The sequence below is a fragment of the Delphinus delphis genome, chromosome 12, assembly GCF_949987515.2.
Source record: "Delphinus delphis chromosome 12, mDelDel1.2, whole genome shotgun sequence".
In the NCBI taxonomy this organism is placed as follows: Eukaryota; Metazoa; Chordata; class Mammalia; order Artiodactyla; family Delphinidae; genus Delphinus; species Delphinus delphis.
In genome coordinates this window covers 70,095,412-70,116,469 of record NC_082694.2, presented here as the reverse complement: position 1 = coordinate 70,116,469, position 21,058 = coordinate 70,095,412, and the positions used below count along the sequence as shown (strand labels likewise).

The 21,058-nt window shown below is 37.2% G+C and overlaps 1 protein-coding gene and 1 non-coding gene across 2 annotated transcripts in view; both read left to right on the top strand.

The window, feature by feature from the left end:
* The window catches only part of RAB10 (RAB10, member RAS oncogene family), a 71,384-nt gene extending 52,144 nt beyond the window's left edge, over window positions 1-19,240 (top strand). The window contains exons 3-6 of the mRNA XM_060026974.1: window positions 7,300-7,438; window positions 11,447-11,536; window positions 11,880-11,981; window positions 16,724-19,240. Of these exons, the coding sequence (XP_059882957.1) occupies window positions 7,300-7,438; window positions 11,447-11,536; window positions 11,880-11,981; window positions 16,724-16,807 (415 nt within the window). The 3' untranslated portion in view covers window positions 16,808-19,240. The remainder of the gene's footprint in view (window positions 1-7,299; window positions 7,439-11,446; window positions 11,537-11,879; window positions 11,982-16,723) is intronic.
* On the top strand, window positions 8,164-8,236 carry TRNAR-UCU (transfer RNA arginine (anticodon UCU)). The gene has a single exon. It is a non-coding gene; the product is annotated as a tRNA-Arg (tRNA).
* Window positions 19,241-21,058: the final 1,818 nt, after the last annotated feature.

The following is a 21,058-nucleotide window of genomic DNA, read 5'->3' as shown; positions in this document are numbered from 1 at the left end:
GAGCATAAATTAAACTCACAGTATTTTGGGTGTAGAGAAGTTGCATATCTGTGAGGAAATCCAGGCCTTGTTAAGATAAAACCCAATGTGAGAAATTTAACATCCTAATTTATAAAGTAAATAACTTCATTATGTTACCAAAAGCACAAAGTTACGAAATTTGGGGTCTCTGCCTTGCCGAGGAGCTTGATGTTGTCTCTGGCCTGTTCTGGTGCTGTCAGTGTCCAGCCTAAAAATAGCTGTCATAATAGCAGCCAGAGCACACGGCTTCTTTGACCCTGTGTGTGGGACTAACAGTTAAGGAAATAAGCTCTTTTAGTTCCTAGGAATATATCACTCCTTTCATTATATGTCAGTGGGAAAAAATAGGATTTTACAACATTCTCTTAGCTGTGCATCTGTCATTTTATGTAAGGAAAATTCTATTGCCATTGATTCATAATTTCAGAAATCTGATTATACTACATAGGCTGAGAAGAAAAAATTTTTAATAGGAGAGGAAAACCAAGTGGTTTTGAAAACAGGCTCAAAAACCTGTAATATGGGACATGAAAAGGTAATGTGAGTATATACAGTGTTTAATTGCTCTTCAGACAATAAACACCTGCTTTTGCTGATTGGAGTCAACCTGCTGTCTTTAGACCTGGGTGTATGTGTTTTAGGTTTTATGCAAACCTAAAAATAATTTGACCATGAATTAGCAGCTGTGGCTATTTTTAGCCCTGGGCGGAGGGTCACCAATTAGCCTAGAGATGGTGAGGCAGGGACTCCCTTTCTGCTTTGAAATAAATTGTTGATTGCATTAACAATTGGTAGGGATTGGTATTATAGGAGGATCCAGGAAAAGGATAATTTTAAAAGACTTAGCAAGGAGAGCATATAAAAAGAAGGAAGAGGGGTTGTAAGAAGTTTTGGGAGATGGAGGAGACAAAAATCAAAGAACAGATGGAGTAGTATGCCATCAGTGAAAACAAAAACTCTTATTTTGTTCTGAAATCATGATTACTTTTTCAGAAGGGCCATTAATATTTCAATATCTTTTTATCAGTATTTCATAACTAAGCAGCATAATAATATAAAAATAAAATTTCCTCTCCAGGTGCCATTGATTTAGATTTAGCTAAGTAGTTTCTTTGCAGTGTGTTTTTTCTTGGTGGAGAATGTAGTCATAGATTTGACACTGAAGTGTGTATATAATTTGCTAGTTGTGAATGAATGGGGACGTGAGCCATATGGATACCTGGGTGTAACAGTGTTCCAAGAATGTTAGACAGTGTTGGTGGTGGTATTCATAGCAGAATGCTGTGGAAGATTTTTTCCCTAAATTGTTATTACTTATGATAAAAATCGAAATGCAAGTTTTCTATCCCTCCTACATTACAGCTGTTAGACACTACTGGAAGCCCGGTCCTGTATGTTCTTTGTCTTGGATAAGTACTTCTTTTTTTTTTTTTTTTTTTTTTTTTGCGGGCCTCTCACTGTTGTGGCCTCTCCCGTTGCGGAGCACAGGCTCCGGACGCGCAGGCTCAGCGGCCATGGCTCACGGGCCCAGCCGCTCCGCGGCATGTGGGATCTTCCCGGACCAGGGCACGAACCCATGTCCTCTGCATCGGCAGGCGGACTCTCAACCACCGCGCCACCAGGGAAGCCCTGGATAAGTACATTTTTAGCCTGGATTTTAGGTAGGAAACTTTAACCCCTCCCTAGTGGGATAGAGTTATTAGTTAATTTATACTTCTTTTTGCAATTTACAAAAGAACTAAACTATTTCTACTGTGATAGGACAAATTTTTATTGTTTTTTCATGAAAACATTTATAATTACATCTGTTTTAAGGCAACTTGTAACTAAATAGATTAATAAAAGATAAAATAAGAATTTGGAATTGAGAAAAATGTAAATATACTGTCTCTAAAGGACAACTCATTTGCTATGCTTAATTTGTAGAGTTTACCTATAAACTTCTTGGCGTCCAACACAAAAAGGGCAGGGAGGGAGGGCTACCAACAAAAAAAGTAAGTTATTCTTTTCAGAAATAATGTAAAGAAAGCAGGAAAGAACAGGTCATAACTAATACACAATAAGTTTTCATAAAGCTATTTGTAATGATTCTAATTTGTTGACATAATATTGAGATAATGGAGATAAGATTGTGTCTAAGAAGGTATATAAATACATAAATACAAATGCATACATGTGCGTGTCTGTGTGTATGGCCTTTTAGTAGTCTAACCTAATTTAAGGATGCAACATAGAATTGATAGCAAGTCTATTAGATGGTTTTTCTTAAATGTCATTTTTTTGGATAGGTATTACATTACCTCCTAACTCTGCTTTTGCACACACACCCATTTTTAACACAGTAGACAGAACAGTTTTTTTTTAAACCCAGATTAAGTTATTTCTTTTCGTAAAACCCTCCAATAGACTTCCCATCTCACTCAGAGGAAAAGCTGCGATGCTTGCCGAGGCCTATAAGATCCTACATGATCTGCACTCCCGCCCCACCACCTCTCTGATCTCCTGCTAGTCTGGCTTCACCCCTTCCATTCCAGTCACATTGATCTCCTTTCTATTCCTCAACCATGCCTCAGGACCTTTGCACTTGTTCTTTCCCCTTCTTGGAATACCGTTGCTCCCACATATTTGTATGGCTCACTTCCTTATTCCCTTCACTTCCTCTACTCTGTTTAAAATTTCACTTGTTTGCACCATCCCCAGCATTAGCCCCTAGTCTCTTTACTTTTTGTCTTCTTGACACTTTTCACGCTCTGAAGAAGTGTAACTCCAGAAATTTGTATGACAGGGCTGAGATTCTCTTAAGAAAATTGAAAAGTCCAGCCAAATCTTTAACTTGGCTAAATAAAAAAACATATTATATTACTTTCATACAGAAATAGGCTTCAGGCAAAGCCAGGGTTTTGCTTGTGAAACAATTCTGATTATAGCTTAAACACACACAACTATTAACTTGAGAGAGCTCTGAATACCATAGACATAGAGCATCTCTGTAGAGATGGTTTTGACTTAGGACATTTTAAAAGCACAATTAAATTTTGGGTCACATATAATGATATTATTACATGTTTGCATATTTTTATACTATAGATTCTTTGGGGTTATCTATAATAAATACAAATTAATTATAAAATTTTACTTTAGTTATCCCTACTACTTTGTTTGTTAAAAAAAAAACCCCAAAGATCCAGGGAGGTTAAATACCTTCAAGGTCACTCAGCTGGAAGGATTGGAACCTGACAATAAAGTTGGATCTGACTCCAGACCCATGTTCTGTGTGTGTTCTTGCATAATGCCTAGCACATGGTAGACCCTCAGTATATATTTGAATTGATGGATAAATGGATAGGTGTCAGATATATGAACATATAATGCACACTGTGATTAAATGTAAGGAATATTAACGTATTGGTAGTTCTTTTTTTTTGCGGTACTCGGGCCTCTCACGTTGCGGAGCACAGGCTCCGGATGCGCAGGCTCAGTGACCATGGCTCACGGGCCCAGCCGCTCCGCGGCATGTGGGATCTTCCCAGACTGGGGCACGAACCCGTGTCCCCTGCATCGGCAGGCGGACTCTCAACCACGCACCACTAGGGAAGCCCTGGTAGTTCTTTTACGTTCCTTGCTACTCATATTTTTAGACATATAAGCACTATTTTTAAAAATGTACGTTTTTAAGGGTCATGTAACTAAATTGGAATGCCTTGATTCTAAAATATAATAAAGGACTGCTAGGTAAGATTCTGAAATACTGACTCATTAACAAACATTTGAGTGTTTATTCACCATGTAGATACTCTGGATTTTGCAGTGAACAAGACAAACAAATCTCTGATGGAACCTACATTTTAGAGGACATGGGAGACAGTAAATAAATCTATAATAAGTGCTTTGCAGAGAGGTAAAGCAAGGAGATGGAATAGAGAGAGACTGGATGACTATTTAAATTGGATGGGCAGAGAAGGCTTCTGATAAGGTGATGGTTAAAATGCAAAGATGAGGTGCCAACCATGTACAGGACTGTGGGCACAGCTAGTACAGAAGCTCTCTGGTGAGACCAAGCTTGTGAATTTGGAGACATGAAAAAATGTGGTTCTAGCTGTCAGGGAAAAGAGTGCCTCAGAATTTGGGGGGGGGTGCTGGTGAAAAGTACAAATCCTGTAATACTTTGTAAACTTCAGGGTAAGGATTTTGGGATTGGTTCTGGTTATAATGAATCGCCATTGGAATTTTTAGTTTGTTTTTTTAAGCCTAGTCATGTTTTCCGTTTGTTTACTTGTTTTGTAATGGCTTTATTGAGACATAATTCACCCATTTAAAGTATACAATTAAATAGTTTTTTAGTATATTTGCAAGGTATATTCACCATGATCACAATTTTAGAACATTTTTATACTTCTGGAAAGAAACCCATACCCTTTAGCAGCCTTTTTCCATCCTGCCCAAACCCTTCATCCAGGGTAACCACTAACCTACTTTCTGTCTCTGTAGATTTTCCTGTTCTGGATATTTCATATAAGTGGAATTATATTACAATATGTGATCTTTTGTGTCTGATTTCTTTCACTGAACATAATGTTATCAGGGTTCACCCATGTTGTAGCATATATCAGTACTTCGTTCCTTTTTATGGCTGAATAATATTCCATTGTATGGATATACTACATCTTATTTACCCATTCATTAGTTGATGAACATTTAGGTTGTTTCTACTTTTTTTTTTGGCCAGTTCTTTCAGATTTTCCACATAGATGATCATGTTATCTGTGAACAAAGATAGTTTTATGTCTTCCTTCCAAACCTGTATACCTTTTTTTTTTTTTTTTTTGTGGTACGCAGGCCTCTCAGTGTTGTGGCCTCTCCCGTTGCGGAGCACAGGCTCCGGACGTGCAGGCTCAGCGGCCATGGCTCACGGGCCCAGCTGCTCCGCAGCATGTGGGATCTTCCCGGACCGGGGTGCGAACCCGTGTCCCCTGCATCGGCAGGCGGACTCTTTGGGAAAATATTCCCAAACCACATAACCTGACAAAGGACTTACATGTAAAAAGAACTCTCAACACTCAATAGTTAAAAAAAAAAGGGGTGGGGGGAACCATCCAATTAGAAAATAGACAAAAGAGGGAATTCCCTGGTGGTCCACTGGTTAGGACTCTGTGCTTCCACTGCAGGGGACACGGGTTTGATCCCTGGTTGGGGAACTAAGATCCTGCATGCTGCACTGTGCAGCTAAAAAAAAAAAAGAAAGAAAATAGGCAAAAGACACGAATAGACATTTCACCAGAGAGGATATATGGATTGCAGATAACTACATGAAAAAGGGTATAACATCATTAGCCGTAGAGAAATACAAATTAAAATGATGATGAGATATCACTGCATGCCCTATTAGTACAACTAAAATAAAATATAGTGAGAACACCAAATGCTGATGAGGATGCAAAGAAACTGGGTCTCTCATACATTGCTAGTGGGAATGTATTAAAGTAGTATAGCTACTCTAGTAGCTACTACTGGCAATTTCTTATAAAGTTAAACATATACTTACCATCTGACGCAGCAGTAACATTCCTGGGTGTTCATCCCAGAGAAATGAACACTTATGTACACACTGAAACTTGTACACGAATGTTCATAGCAACTTTATTTGTAATAGCCAAAAACTAAAAACGACCCAAATATCCTTACACAGGTGAGTGATTAAACAAATTGTGATGAGTCCATTCAGTGGAATACTACCCAGCAATAAAATGAAACACACTAGTATTACATGCAACAACTTGGGTAGATCTCAAGGGCATTATGCTGGAAAAAGTGAAAACAACCGTTTCAAAAGGTTGCATTATGCATGATTCCATTTATATAACATTCTGGAAATGGCAAAAGTAGAGAAATGGAAAACAGATTATTAGCCAGAGTGTAGGGACTATATAGGAGGTAGAGAGAGGAGTGAGTGATACAGCAGTTTTCTGCCTTCTTTATGGCAGTGACTACACAACTCTATACATGTGATAAAATTGCAGAGAACAGTACTCTAATAATGTCTGTAGATTGTACCAGTGTCAATTTCTTTTTGTACTATGATGTAAGATGTTACCATTGGGAAAAACTGGGTAAAGGGTACACAGGACTTCTTTGTACTGTTTTCGAAACTTCCTGTGAGGCTGTAGTTATTTTAAAACAAAAGTTTTAAAAAGAAGTTTGCTGGGAAGGGGAACAGAGAAATGCAGTGTTAGTTGGAGGGATGTGGGGTTGAGAGTGGGGTTTTTTGTTTGTTTGAATTTTGCTTTTTTTAGAAAAGATAGGGGAGGGACTTCCCTGGTGGCGCAGTGGTTGAGAATCTGCCTGCCAATGCAGGGGACTCGGGTTCGAGCTCTGGTCCGGGAAGATCCCGCATGCTGCGGAGCAGCTGGGCCCGTGCACCACAATTACTGAGCCTGTGTTCTAGAGCCTGCAAGCCACAACTACTGAGCCCGCGTGCCACAACTACTGAAGCTCACACGCCTAGAGCCCGTGCTCTACAACGAGAAGCCACTGCAATGAGAAGCCCGCACACCACAACAAAGAGTAGTCCCCGCTCGCTGCAACTAGAGGAAGCCCGCGCACAGCAACAAAGACCCAACGCAGCCAAAAATAAATAAATTTTTTAAGAAAGGAGGGGGGAGACTTAAACATGTACATATGCTAATTATAATGATCCATAAAAAGGAATTGGTGATGCAAATGAGGGAAAAATTACAGGAGCAAAATATCTTTAGCTTGAAAGCATTGAAAAATACTACTATTTACGTATTTCTGTCCTGTTATTTATAAATGAGGTTATCTTTACAACTTTTTGTAAATGATTCTAAAGATAAATGTGGCTATACTATGGTGTAGTCCTTTAATGTTCTCAAAATTCCACAAGCTTTTGTATTACATTGTGGAACTAGATCACTAAATAAATGGAATTCCAAGAGTTTTTATCACACTTGCTGGTATTCGTCTTTAAATAACTTTAAAAAGAATTTTATGTCACTTTGTACTGTTCTCCCTTTCAGATTTTCATCCAGTATTGGTAGGTTGTTAATTTCCTTAGACTAAAAAGTATTTGCACATATATATGTTTACAAATAACCTTAATTGCATACTATTTAAGAATTAAATGAGTGGTGGTTCTATTTTGTTTTGTATCATATAGTGGATTTTAATCTCTATTTTACCAAACTATTCTACTGTTTTGCCCTTTATCTAGAACTTAGTAATATCAAATGCTCAGTGCAAATTATTGGTTGTTTATTTCAGGGATACGGCAGGCCAGGAGCGATTTCACACCATCACAACCTCCTACTACAGAGGAGCAATGGGTATCATGCTAGTATATGACATCACCAATGGTAAAAGTTTTGAAAACATCAGCAAATGGCTTAGAAACATAGATGAGGTAAGACCTAGAAATTGCGTAAACCCTACATAAACACACATTTGTGTCCTTGGTTAAGAAGAATAAATATTCCAGTTGATCTTATAGTGTTTGCTATCATTACTGTTGAATATTTCTACTTGTTTACAGGGTAATGTTATTTTTTGCCTACCTTTTTCTTAAAATTTTGGGCAGATCTGTTTTGAACCCCATCCAAGGCAATTACCAGATTACCCAGAAACTCTATACGATCATCTTGTAAGATGGCCCCAACTAGAAGCTACCAGTGGTTTTACACACCTGTCTAAATGAATTCTTTCTTGGGGAATTTTTATTGAATGAATGAATTACATTTTCAATAGTAATTTTAAAAACGTATTTTTGGGAATTCCTTGGCAGTCCATGGGTTAGGACTTGGCACTTTCACTGCTGTGGCCCGGGTTCAATCCCTGGTCACAAGCCATGTGGCATGCCAAAAATAAATAAATAAAAACGTATTTTAAGTTATGGAAATACCGTATCACTTCTAGACATTTTGAAAGATACAGAGTACTAATACAGTAAAATGCTAACCAAGAAAATAGTGCCGTATCATTGCACGTGAAGATGTCAGTTTTTATAAGGTAATGTGTCAAAGCTTGCCTGTTTCTGTGCTGCAGCATAGGTAGCTTCTTGTTGGAATTATTTTTCATGTCTTATTTCTACCTTCTATGCTTTGAATTTCATTAAGACTAACTCTTGGGAATTCCCTGGCAGTCCAGTGGTTAGGACTTTGCACTTCTACTGCAAGGGGCCCGGGTTTGATCCCTGGTCGGGGAGCTAAGATCCCGCAAGCTGTGTGGCACGGCCAAAAATAAAAAACCTCTTTAAAGCAACTTTTGGCTGGAAACACAAAGACCAAGTCTTAAGCCAGTATTAGACCCAAGGTAATAATATCTTCAATGGTAACAATCCTAAGGGCTTATTACTAACTTTGCCATTGCTACAAGAAGTCTGTTAGTATTTAATAATCTGTTGAGACAGATTTCGAAACCAAAAACAAAGCCTCCATTTTAAAATTTCCTTAGCCTTTATTTTATTGTCTGGCCAAGTAGCATGTGTAATAAGAGCAATTTATATAGAGATACTGTGCAGTGTTCCAGCAGCAACCGATTTTCCAATTCTGTGACATCAACTGGATGTCCTACAATTCAATCCTGTTCTGACACTAATTACTCAGTCTTAGTGTCAGACTCCACAGGTTTAAGGACTCAGTCCCACAAGACTGCTCTTCCTTCAAATACAAGTTCTGGGTCCCCCAGGCTACCTGCACTTCTGTGTGACTTGGCTACAAATTTGGAGGTTCCCATGACCCATTTTGTGGTTCGGTAATTTGCTAAAATGACTCATGGAACTCAGGAAAGAGCTATACTTACAATTGTATTATAAAGGACACAACTCTGGAACTGCTAAATGGAAGAAATGCATAGACAGTGTATGGGGGTTGGAGAATGCAGAGCTTCTAGGCTGTCTCTGGACATGTAACCCTCTTGGCACCTTGATGTGTTCACCAACACAGAAGATACCCTAACTTCATTGTTTCCAGGTTTTAATGGGGGCCTCGTTACGTAGTCATGATAGTTAAATCACTGACCTCTGGTGATTGACCCTAATCTCTAGCCCCCTTCACCTCGTGGTGGGTGGGGGTTAAAAGTCTGAACCCTCAGTGTTTGGTTCCTCTGGTGACCAGCCTCCATTGTGAAACTCTGTAGAGGCCCTGCTGAGAGTCCTCTATTAGCATAAATTTAGGTAAACAGAAAGAGGCTTGTTATGAATAACAAAAGACACTCCTATCACTCAGCAAATTAGGAGCACTGTGCCAGGAATAGGAACAAAGACCAAAAATATGTTTTTTATTATACCACAGGGTCATACATTTAACTTGGTAGGCTGGATGGCTTAAGTTTCCCAGCATGAGAACTAACATACGTAAAACCCAGCCATTAAAAAAAAAAATCTGTTTTTCTGATATATAAGAGATAGACTTTGTCTAATTTTTAATGTGTTGTAGAAATTTAAACTTTAACAGCTTAATTGATCCAGCAACATTTAAGAAAAGATTATATATATCATGGTCAAGAGAAATTTACCTAGGAATGCAACATATGAAATAATGTAATTCACCATATTAATAAAAGATGAAAACCATATGATCTTGTCAACAGACACACGCAAAAAAACCCATTTGGCAAAATCTAAAAGACATCTGTGAAAATCCCACAGACAACATCATCCTTTCCCCTACAGTCAAGGACATGATTAGGATGCCTGCTCTGGCCACTACTGTTTAACATTGTACTAGAGGTTCTAGCCAGGGCATTTAGGCAAAGAAAAAAAAGAGCACCCAGATTGGAAAGTAAAACTATATTTGTAAATGGTATGATCTTGTATATAGAAAATCCTAAGGAATCCACACACTTCCACCAAAAAATAAAACTATTAGAACTAATAAACAAGTTCAGTACGGTTGTAGGAAGCAAGATTAGTATACAAAAATCAGTTGTATTTATATACATTAGCAGCAAATAATCAAAAAATGAAATTAAGAATATAATTTTATTTATAGTAGCATCAAAAAGAAAAAAATAAGAAAAATTTAACCAAAGAAGCACAAGGCTTTGAAAACCATAAAATGTTGTTAAAAGAAACTAAAGAATATCTAAATAATTGGAAAGACATCCTATGTCCATGAATTGGAAGATTCCATATTGTTAAAATGGCAGTACTGCCCAAAGTGTTCTGAGGATTTAGTGAAATCCCTATCAAAATCCCAGCTGCTTCTTTCGGATAGCGGCGGGAGTTGACAGGCTGATTCTAAAATTCATATGGAAATTCAGGGTACCCAGAATAGCCAAACAGTCTTGAAATAGGCAGTGACGTTTAAGCTGAGACCTGAAAAGATGAGTAGAAGGTATCCAGATGAGGATGGGGCTGGTGGAAATAATATGATGGATTCAAATTTAAGACAAACCAAGTCTCGTAAATTACTTTTGGTGTCCAGAGAACATAATTGTGTTGCTGCAGGGATATTTCAGGGAAAGGTGCATTGGGCCAAAGATAGACAATTTGAGATATTTTCCCCATCCCATGGGTTGCTTTTTCATTCTGCTGATAGTGATCTTTGACACATAGAAGTTTTTAATTTTGATGACGTACTATTTATCTGTTTTTTCTTTTTTGTTGCTTATGCTTTTGGTGTCATATCTGAGAAATCAATTCCAAGGTGATAAAACTTTTTCCCTATGTTTTTTTCTAAGAGTTTAATAGATTTTGGTCTTCTATTTAGGTCTTTGATCCAATTTTGAGTATGGTGTTGTAAGTTAAAGGTCCAACTTCATTCTTTTGCATGTTGATATCTGGTATTCCCAACACCACTTGTTGAGAAGACTGTCCTTTCCCCCATTGGATGGTCTTGGCACTCTTGTTGAAAATCATTTGATGGTGTACACAAGAGTTTATTTCGGGTATCTCTATTCTGTTCTTTTTGTCCATGTCTGTCCTTATGCCAGGAGCACACTGTTTTGATTACTGTAGCTTTGTAGTAAGTTTTGAAATCAGGAAGTAAGTGTGAATCTTCCAACTTTGTACTTCTTTTCAAGATTGTTTTGGCTATTCAGGGTCCCTTGATATTCCACATGAATTTTAGAGATGGATTTTCCTATTTGTGCAAAAGATTTCATTAGGATTTCAGTGGAGCAACATTTGTTTTTAACTGATTTTTGTGCATGGACTCCCCTAGCAATGTGACTTTTTGAGACTAAGGGCTCTATAGAATTTTAAACTAAGGTTTCTTATAGGGTAATACACATTATCTAAAATCGTGATCCAGCTTGGATTTAGACTATGTGTAAGAAATTACAGTTTCAGATCTTTTGCATATGTCCTCTCTTGTTGAGAATGTTTCTAGAAACTAGACAGCCTCCTATAAAGTCATTTTTATTAAGCCATAATTCATGGTAGTGTGTAAATTAAATTTTTATTTCATTTTAGCATGCCAATGAAGATGTGGAAAGAATGTTACTAGGAAACAAGTGTGATATGGATGATAAAAGAGTTGTACCTAAAGGAAAAGGAGAACAGGTAAAAAGCTCTGAATGAGACTAATATGCTGCCCTTTCTTTGTGAAGATGGTGTTGCATTTGATTGTTTTTATGTTAGTGGTAGTGGAGTGCACTTGAGCTATTTGCATCCTTTTAAAAATGCTATAGGAAATGATAGCTTATCATTTGAGTGAATTTTTGTTTGTTTTCTAAGGAGGTTGACCATTTGAGTCTTGACCCATTGAAATAATCTGTTCATTTTAGATAACCTAGTTGAGATTACTACCTTTAGAATAATATTACTGTTTCCTTTAGGATGCTAAGGTCATCAATTGGTAACCTATACTTGATAATTTTATGATGATATTTTGCTTCTATTTTAGATTGCAAGAGAGCATGGTATTAGATTTTTTGAGACTAGTGCAAAAGCAAATATAAACATCGAAAAGGCGTTCCTCACATTAGCTGAAGATATCCTTCGAAAGGTAAATTTCTTTTTTCTTTTTCTTTTTTTTTTTTTTTTTTTTTTTTACTGCTAAGGTGCCTGGTGTCACATTTGAACATTTCATGTTTTCTAAAGTACTAGATTTACATACAGAAATTGGGTTTGGGTGGTATTGTTTCTAAACGTTTACCCATCACCAATATATAATCCTCCAAAGTAAAGAAAGGAACTGGAAGGAACAGGCAGCCATCTAGAAATCTCTAGGATCTAGTCAGTGGTAACAGTTGACACTCTGAGCTCCAGTACTCAGTCTCTAGCCTAATTTCATACTCCTTTTTCCAACTTTTTGTCTGGTCCATGGTGTTATGGCTCTTCTGTTTCATTTCTCTTATATATCCTTTGCATTCCCATAGATAAAAAATTTAAGATAAGAGGTGAATCTATGATGTAGTTATTGCTACAAAAGCACTATTCTTCTATATAGTCATTTCTCAGATGTGCCAGTGAGGGGCATGTATATACTATATACTGAATAAATAGAGTAAGTCTGCCCCCAAATTTCATTTACCCAATCATTTCAACTTGTAAGGTAAAAAAAAAAAAAAAAAAAAAAAAGCTGAAAATTGATCTCGGGGAATTTTACCTCGAGGTTACTTTCTGGGTTTAATTCGTGAATCCCAAAATTTGCCAGTACAAGTAACTTGTAGCAAAATTGGGAAATCTGATTTTCATATTTTCCCCTCAAATGACTAGATAAAATACACAGTTATGAATTAAGGTTATGAGTCCTGAATTCGCTATTCAATCTTATGGTGTATTTAAAATGCAAGTAAAATAGAGAAAATCTGACACAATCCTGAGGGAGGAGCAAGCATTGTATAGGAGAAAATTTAATTGCTTCTGGTAACCTATTTTTATACTTGAGATATCAGTATTTCCCTGCCCCCAAAAAGCCCCTCAAATTTCATACACACACACACATATAAATCTAAGCTGTAATAGAGATGGTATTATCGAGTGTAAATCTAATGAAATTTCTGAGGAACCAAGCAACTTAATTTTTTTGAGGGGAGAGCTATCTGTTTACTATAGTGTTCAAACTAGAAAAAACAGTTATCACTTATTGCTGTTTAGAGTAACTACAAAAGTTGTGCCTGTTCACATCTGCTGACATCCTGCATATCATGTCTGATATCTATAATGTATTGACATATTGAGTAATAAAAAGCAAGTTAGGATATAACATGTGTGGTAAATGATCTTTTAAAAATTATATGTGATACCAAAAACACATGTACACATATACACACACACATTTGGTTATGCTTAGCAAATAAGGATCTGGAAGGATATATACCAGACTCTATCTAGTGAGTACTCTAGCGTGATGGTGGGAAGGGGAAGGGGATACAGGACAGAATCACTTTTACTTCATGTACAGTTTTGTTTTGAAATTTTAACTTGCTTCTTTTTAAAGTTATAAAAACAATTTAAAAAATATTTTTACACAGCTGGATATAGGTAAAAACCCATTAGAATTCCTTGAGGAAATATATTTTTATTTTAAAAGATTCCTGTAAGAAACAAAAATTAAAGTAGAACAGAAAAATACTAGGTAGACTACGAAAAAACATTTGTATTTTTAATTAAATGAAGGGAATAACAGATAGAAAAATACTTTAATTGGTGGAAAGTATAATACTTTGTATTTCTGAGATTGGTGGGTTACAGTGAAAAATTATTTCAGTACTTATAGGAATTATCACAAAACTTACTGAAATACCCGGGTTCTCTGTGTTTTTTCTCTTTCTGGAAATTTGGTCTTCTCCATTGTTTCTGACTTCTTTCTGTATTATATCCCTTGATCTTCTTCCAAATCTTTGCATTTCAAAAAAATAGTGCTATATAGGCATATAATTTGTGTGTCAGTGAGGTAGATCTTCCTTATCATATTAAAGGTTAAAAGGTATGGATGCACCAATAAAGAAAGATCTCAGTCTAGAGTCTTCCCCAGGTAGACAGGCCCAATTGTGAGGCAGCGTTTTTTCCCCATACACATACATGCACTTTTCAGTGTGATAAAGTTATGAGTTAAAACATCAAATGTAAACTTGCTTTAAAAGATGTAAAATACAGTAGTGATTCCTGACTAGCAACCTTCTGTGCAGTGCTTTTTCTCCTGAGTTGATAAAAGAAAAAAGAACTTTAGAATGAAAGCAATTTAAAACATTTAAAACTTAATTATTTGAATAGATAATTCATTCCCATGATTCAGACATTTAAAATAAAAAGAGTAAACATACAGAGAAGTTTCTCACTATATTCCCCCAACTCCTCATCCCTCCCCCATGGGCAACCAATAATTAATTTCTTAGTTACTAATATATGAGTAAATATGAATATATATACATTTTATTCCCATCCTTCCCCCCCCCCCCCCTTTTTTTTTTTTTTTTGCGGTACACGGACCTCTCACTGTTGTGGCCTCTCTCATTGCGGAGCACAGGCTCCGGACGCGCAGGCTCAGCGGCCATGGCTCACGGGCCCAGCCGCTCCGCGCCATGTGGGGTCTTCCCGGACCGGGGCACGAACCCGTGTCCCCTGCATCGGCAGGCGGACTCTCAACCACTGTGCCACCAGGGAAGCCCCCCCTTTTTTTTTTTAAAGAAAAAAAAACACATAAGGCAACATGCTCTGCACTGTTTGGCACTTAATATAAGTAAAATAGTTCCATTTTTAAAATAACTGAGTGCTACTCCTTTGAGTAGTTTATTATAATTAAACAGGTTTCCCAGTGAGGGACATTTAGGTGATTTTCAGCCTTATGATCTCATAAATTGTGTTGTAGTGAATAATCTTTATATTATTTTACACATGTGCAAGTATATTTGAAGGACAGATTCCCAGAAGTAGCCAAAGAGCACGTAGTACATTTATAATTCTGATACATGCTTGCCACCTTCTGCCTGAGGGCTGTACCCTTTTATACTCCTGCCAGCAATATATGAGAATGTCTGTTTACTCAAACTCTTGACCAACATAGTGAATTATAAGACTTTCAGATGTTTTCCAACCTGACAGGTGAAAAACACAGATATAATTTGCAGCTCTCTTATGAATAATATGAGCATTTTTAAAGATATGTTTACGAAGCACTTTTGTGTTTCCTTTTCTGTAAACTTTTTTGTTTATTCTTTTGCCCGCTTTTGCTATTTAGTTATTGGCCCTTTTTTTGAGAGTCTGTTTCAAGGGTCTAAGTTAAATTGTGCAAGGACAGACTGTGAGTGATATGCTAACTGAATAAATGTAGTGACCTCCCTGGCTATAAGCACCCATATATCTTTAACTGACCCACACCCAGGAGTCCCAGAGAAAGAGTACTTCCTATGCAACTTTTTTTTCTGTGGCCAGGTGCTGAGCTGCCTCTTTCTCTTCTGTGCATTTTTCACAAAGACCTTTTTAGTGCAAAACTTGCATCTTTAACGTACAGTGAAAAGAAGAATTCCATAAGGCAGTGAGATTAGGTGGGTTAGCTCAAAGTGCAAGTAGAAATTTCACCTCTGTATGAATTCAGCAGGCCTCTCTTGGGCTATGTGAGTTTTAGAAATTATTTTAGTTCTTTCCCCTTGAACTACCTTAACTTTATATTGTTTCCATGAGAAAATAAGTTCCCACTTATATCCTAGCTTTTAAAATTCCATTCATGATGAACACTGTTACACAACAGCATGGATAAATCACACAGGATAAATTGCATAGGCTGACACTGAGTAAAAGGAAAAAGAAATCAGATACAAAAGAATACATGAAATATGGTTCCATGTATATGAAGGTCAAAAACAGAAAAAACTAATCTATGGTGGTAGAAATCAGAGTATTGGTTACCTTTAGGAGGGTAGTACTGACTGGAAAGGGACACAAGGGAGCCTTCTGGGGGCATATTATATATGTTCTATATTTTGATCTGGTGGTTTCACAGCATATATTAAAAATCCATCAAGCACAGTTAAGATTTGTATACTTTGCTGTAGGTATGCTATCCCTAAAATGAATTCTGCTTTCATACATATAATATAGGCTATCCACTTAAAATAGTATATTCTTCTGATTATACAAGTAATATTTAGGATGTTGGGGTAATACAGGATTATACAAAGAGGAAAATAAAATAATTCATAAACCCACCACCTAAGGGGTTACTACTATTAACATTTTGGTGTCTCTCATTTTGATTTTTTTCTGTATCCATTTTTAACATGAATTATACAACTTTGCATTCTGCCCCACCCTATTCCCTCCACTTAATGTATCATGGTTAAAATTGCCTTTTTAAAGCAATGCTATGGAAATACAAGCTCCAATCTCAAAAGGCAAGTAAAACTAAACAGAAAAGGGCTGTTTCACTTCTCTGAAGTTAGACATGATCCAACATTGGTTTTATACATATGCTTGATGACGCTTTTTAAGTACTAAATACTCAGGGGTCAGGCCAGGAGATAATATACCTCTCTTCACAAGAGTTAGGGCAGAGAAGATTTCAGAAGTTCTACAAAGGAAAGCCAGGAGGCCTCAAGACATTTCACAACTTGGAAGAAAAAGGCAAAATGAAGATCAAAAACAAAACTTCCATTTCTTTACTTTGCATGGGAGAGAAAACCTATCTCATGTGACTGTAATTGCACTGTTACATAAATTAACATTTGTGAGAATATTGCTGTTAAATCTTGATTTATCCATGGCAGTGTTTTTTCACGGGTTGCTTTCCTTGTGTGTTTGTTCCAGACCCCTGTAAAAGAGCCCAACAGTGAAAACGTAGATATCAGCAGTGGAGGAGGCGTGACAGGCTGGAAGAGCAAATGTTGCTGAACGCTCTCCTGTTCCATCAGTTGCCATCCACCACCCTGTTTTCTCTTCCTGCTGCAAAATAAACCACTCTGTCCATTTTTAACTCTTCAACAGATATTTTTGTTCCTCATCTTTTAACTCCTAGTCCACCTGTTTTATTTGTTCTTTCATCTGTGACTGCTTGCTGACTTTATAATTTTCTTCAAACAAAAAAATGTATAGAAAAATCATGTCTGTGAGTTCATTTTTAAATGTACTTGCTCAGCTCACCACTGCATTTCAGTTGTATTATAGTCCAGTTCTTATCAACATTAAAACCTATAGCAATCATTTCAACTCTATTCTGCAAATTGTATAAGAATAAAAGTTAGAATTAACAATTTTATTTTGTACAACAGTGGAATTTTCTGTCATGGATAATGTGCTTGAGTCCCTATAATCTATAGACATGTGATAGCAAAAGAAACAGAAGCCAGGAAAACACTCATTTTCGCCTTGTGTATGTAAATGGGGTTGATTTTGTCCTGTGCCTTACGTGGAAAGGAACTTCTTTGGTTTTTCCTTTTTTTGTTTTGGTGGAAGCATGTGCAGGAGACATATCATCAAAACATAAAGCATTATAATGTTTGTGGTCTGCTTGGCTGTAATTTTCAAAGTAGTTAATTGAGGACAAAGGATAATGCAGAAATGATAGCTTTGGTTTGTGGAGTCTCATTTTAAGTGGCCTCTATAATTAAAACTATTCCTGCCACCGGTTCTTTTCCTTGGCCACTTTTTCCTTGTGTCTCTTCCTGCATGCTGCTTTATTTGCTTCTCCCCCACCACCCTGTGGTATGATTTATTTAAAAATGAAAGGGGTAAACTAGCAGGTTTGTCGAGTTTAACATAAAGCACTGATTTAACTTGCTAAGTAAACTGAAAGATAAATTCTAACTGCCTGTTATCAAATGTCAGTTAACTGTGTCCTCCCCTCATTTTCTCTCTCCCCTAAAGCTTCTGTCCCAGATTCCTTCATTTGCTGTTCGACTTCATGTTCCTCTTCTCTTTCCCTCTTTGTTCCCTTCCTGTCTCTCCACTGAGTTTATGAAATGGAAGAGTTAATTGCATGCACTAGTGTTTGGAGGGTGTTGTGGTTTGTCTTTCTAATTAGGTGTATAGCCTATTCACTTTCCTAGAATAAATCTCTTAACCTAAATTTGAATAGTCTCCATTTTGGCAACTCCTCTAGCAGTTTGGTAGCCCAGTCAAGGTTGTTTCAAAAAGGTGGGAAGGAGGAGTGAAATTTATTAACATGTTTGCCAAATATATTGAGATTTGGCCTTCGAAGAACATTCTTTCAGTGTTAAGTTGTCTTTACCTTAAGATTTAGAAGTACTTTAGAATATTATTAATTTTAAGTCCTATCTTCACATCCCTTTGGAAAACTTGTATTACCATGGATTTGGAAAAAGGACAACAAAGGCTTTTCATGTGAAGATAAGATACTGTAGCTCTCTCTCACCCTGTCATTTTTTCACTTCATTTTTCTAATTTTGCTTCATTGCTTATCATTAGGATAGGGTAAGTTAAGTTTGCTATGCTGCTAGCATCCTAAGATGATACCTTTGTTGAAATAATTGTGAATAGCATGATTCATTTCTCGCAGAGGCTGAGTTTAGGACAGCAGCTTCCATTGAAAAGTCTTTTTGTGTCGTGGGTAGCATTTTAATGACCTCTTGGCTCACATAAACAACATAGGGACGTATCTGCTATGAACATCCATGAATTTTCAGATAGTGCCCTAAAAGTGATTTTATATGCCTCACTGGTGGTTGTTGTTAGGTTTTTTGCCTCACTTTATCATTGTTTACTACTAGTAAAAGCAGCATTGCCAAATAATCCTTAATTTTCCATTAAAAATAATAATGACATGATGTTAAGCTTCTCAAAAAGTTTTAGGTTAAACCTACTGTTGTTAGATTAATTTTAATGTGTTTGTTGCTTTCCTTTATCTGGAATGTGGCAGTAGCTTTTTTTATTTTTAACCCTCTTTTAATCCTTACTCAGTTCAGTGACTTAAGGTTTGAGAGCTAAACACTGGGATTTTTGGGTAACAGACTGACAGTTTTGTTTGCATACTTATAATTGGCATTGTACATAGAAAGGATATGGCTACCTTTTGTTAAATCTGCACTTTCTAAATATCAAAAAAAGGGAAATGGAGTATAAATCGATTTTTGTATAACCTGTTTGAAACATGAGTTTTATTTGCTTAATAATAGGGCTTTGCCCCCTTTTCTGTAAGTCTCTTGGGATCCTGTGTAGAAGCCGTTCTCATTCAACACCAAACAGTTAAGTCCATTCTCTGGTACTAGCTACAAATTCGGTTTCATATTCTACTTAACAATTTAAATAAACTGAAATATTTCTAGATGGTCTACTTCTGTTCATATAAAAACAAAACTTGATTTCCAACTGCGTGGCTTGGTTTTCATTTATTTATGGAGTTTAAGATGGAGGATTCCTTCTGAAAATAGTGCAGAATAGCAAACTGGATATTAGAGGAGCAGAAATAGAAGGAGAATAACTTTTTCAACTAGGGAATGCTGGGAAGGCAATTTCAAGGGCTATCATTGGAAGACACTGCATTTTAAAAGCAGAATCATCCTGGCATCAAGTGCACAACCGTAGTCACTCCCCAGCTAACACTTGCTAGAATGTGCCAGAGGCCAACTACAACTGAAGTCAGCTGATTACCCAGGGGCACCAAGGTAAGGCTGCCATGCTGGAGGATGAACCCTTGTTTTAGCAGTGACTGTCCTCTTATCTGAAAAATGTAAAGTGTTTCCTACCTTTTTTGTGAACCATAAAAAACAACTTTGGCTTTTTTTATATGTAGTATTGATGAAAGAAATGTTTGATCCTGTATTAAGGCCTTATTAGTCAATAAATAAAGATAAATACTTGTTGACAAGATTATCTCTGCTGGAAGGATATATAGAGGTTTTCTCATAGTGCAGTTTTTATAAGGATCACCTAGAGTGATGTTAATGCTTCCCCGTTCACTCCCATCAACACGGAATTTTGTGTCTCGGGTGGGGCCTATGATTTCTGCCTTTAAGATTGGTATAGGAAAACAGACCATGGCCTCTGCCCTTACGTTTATGACCTAGTTTAGAAAGCAAAAGGAATTAGTGATCAGGTGAACATATACAAGAGCCAAATAGTTGTGATCCAGATTTAAGTGCTGTGTTAATAGAAGAGCAGGTTCAGTTGGTGAGAGTAGTTGGGGTGGTGTTTGAGAGAGGAGGGAGGGACATGAATTGGTCCTCAGGTATGTGGATTGAATGACTAGGGCTAAGGGGAGGTTAAGAAGAGACCACGAGCACATTAGAAACAAGCTTTGCTTGTGTGGCAGACTATAAGTCCAACTGGACAATGTGATAGGCAATTGGAGTCCTGGTGAGCCCTGCAGAGTGGTGAGAGCAGTGTGTTTGAGGAAGGCGAGTCTAGGTGGGTTGGAAGAGGAGACACAAGGGTTCTAGAGATCAGACAGAAGGTTGCTGAATTATTGCGATTTGAATAAGACCAGACTAAAATGATGGCAGAGGGCAGGCTTAATATACAGGGGAGTATGTGAAAGAGAAAGACTGTCTCTTGCCTACTAGGAAGTGGGTTAGGTACTTGTGGCACTGTTCTTTGGGTTATGTCGTCAACGGCCTGGTGAAGTAGTACCACTTGTACGAAGTAAACTGTCTCGTGGTGAAGTAATGTGCTTCAGGTTGCACTGCCAGTTGGTGCTGGAGTTGGATTTCGAAACCAAGCCAGTGCTCAGTCTATTTTCACCTTCTCCATATCACAGTTTCTCAGGATAAGGTCCTAAGGTTTGGTTATACTGATTATAATGGGGGCAATAAAACAAACGCGCCAGAGCCAACAGAAAGAGAGAACGCTGGAGTGTAACCTTAGCTTATCGAGTTAACGTAGCCGTTTAGCCTAACCTTGGTACCTCGAACAAAGAACAATGCCCTTGAAAAGTACTTAGCACAGTTTACTACTTTTTTTCTTGAAACCTGTATTACCCCTTACCATCTTGTTAATTTTGTTTCCTCCTACTTCACACCATCTCGTGGCTAGAAGTAAATGATGATGAAGTTGCTTTTCACGATTCTCTTAATTGGCTGTCTGAGGCTATGTACTTTGAGGGGGACTTTTGCTACTTAATAATGGCCACAGCAGTGAATAATAGTAGTGAAATAAGTCAAAATACAGGGGCGGGGAGCAAAGGCAGCT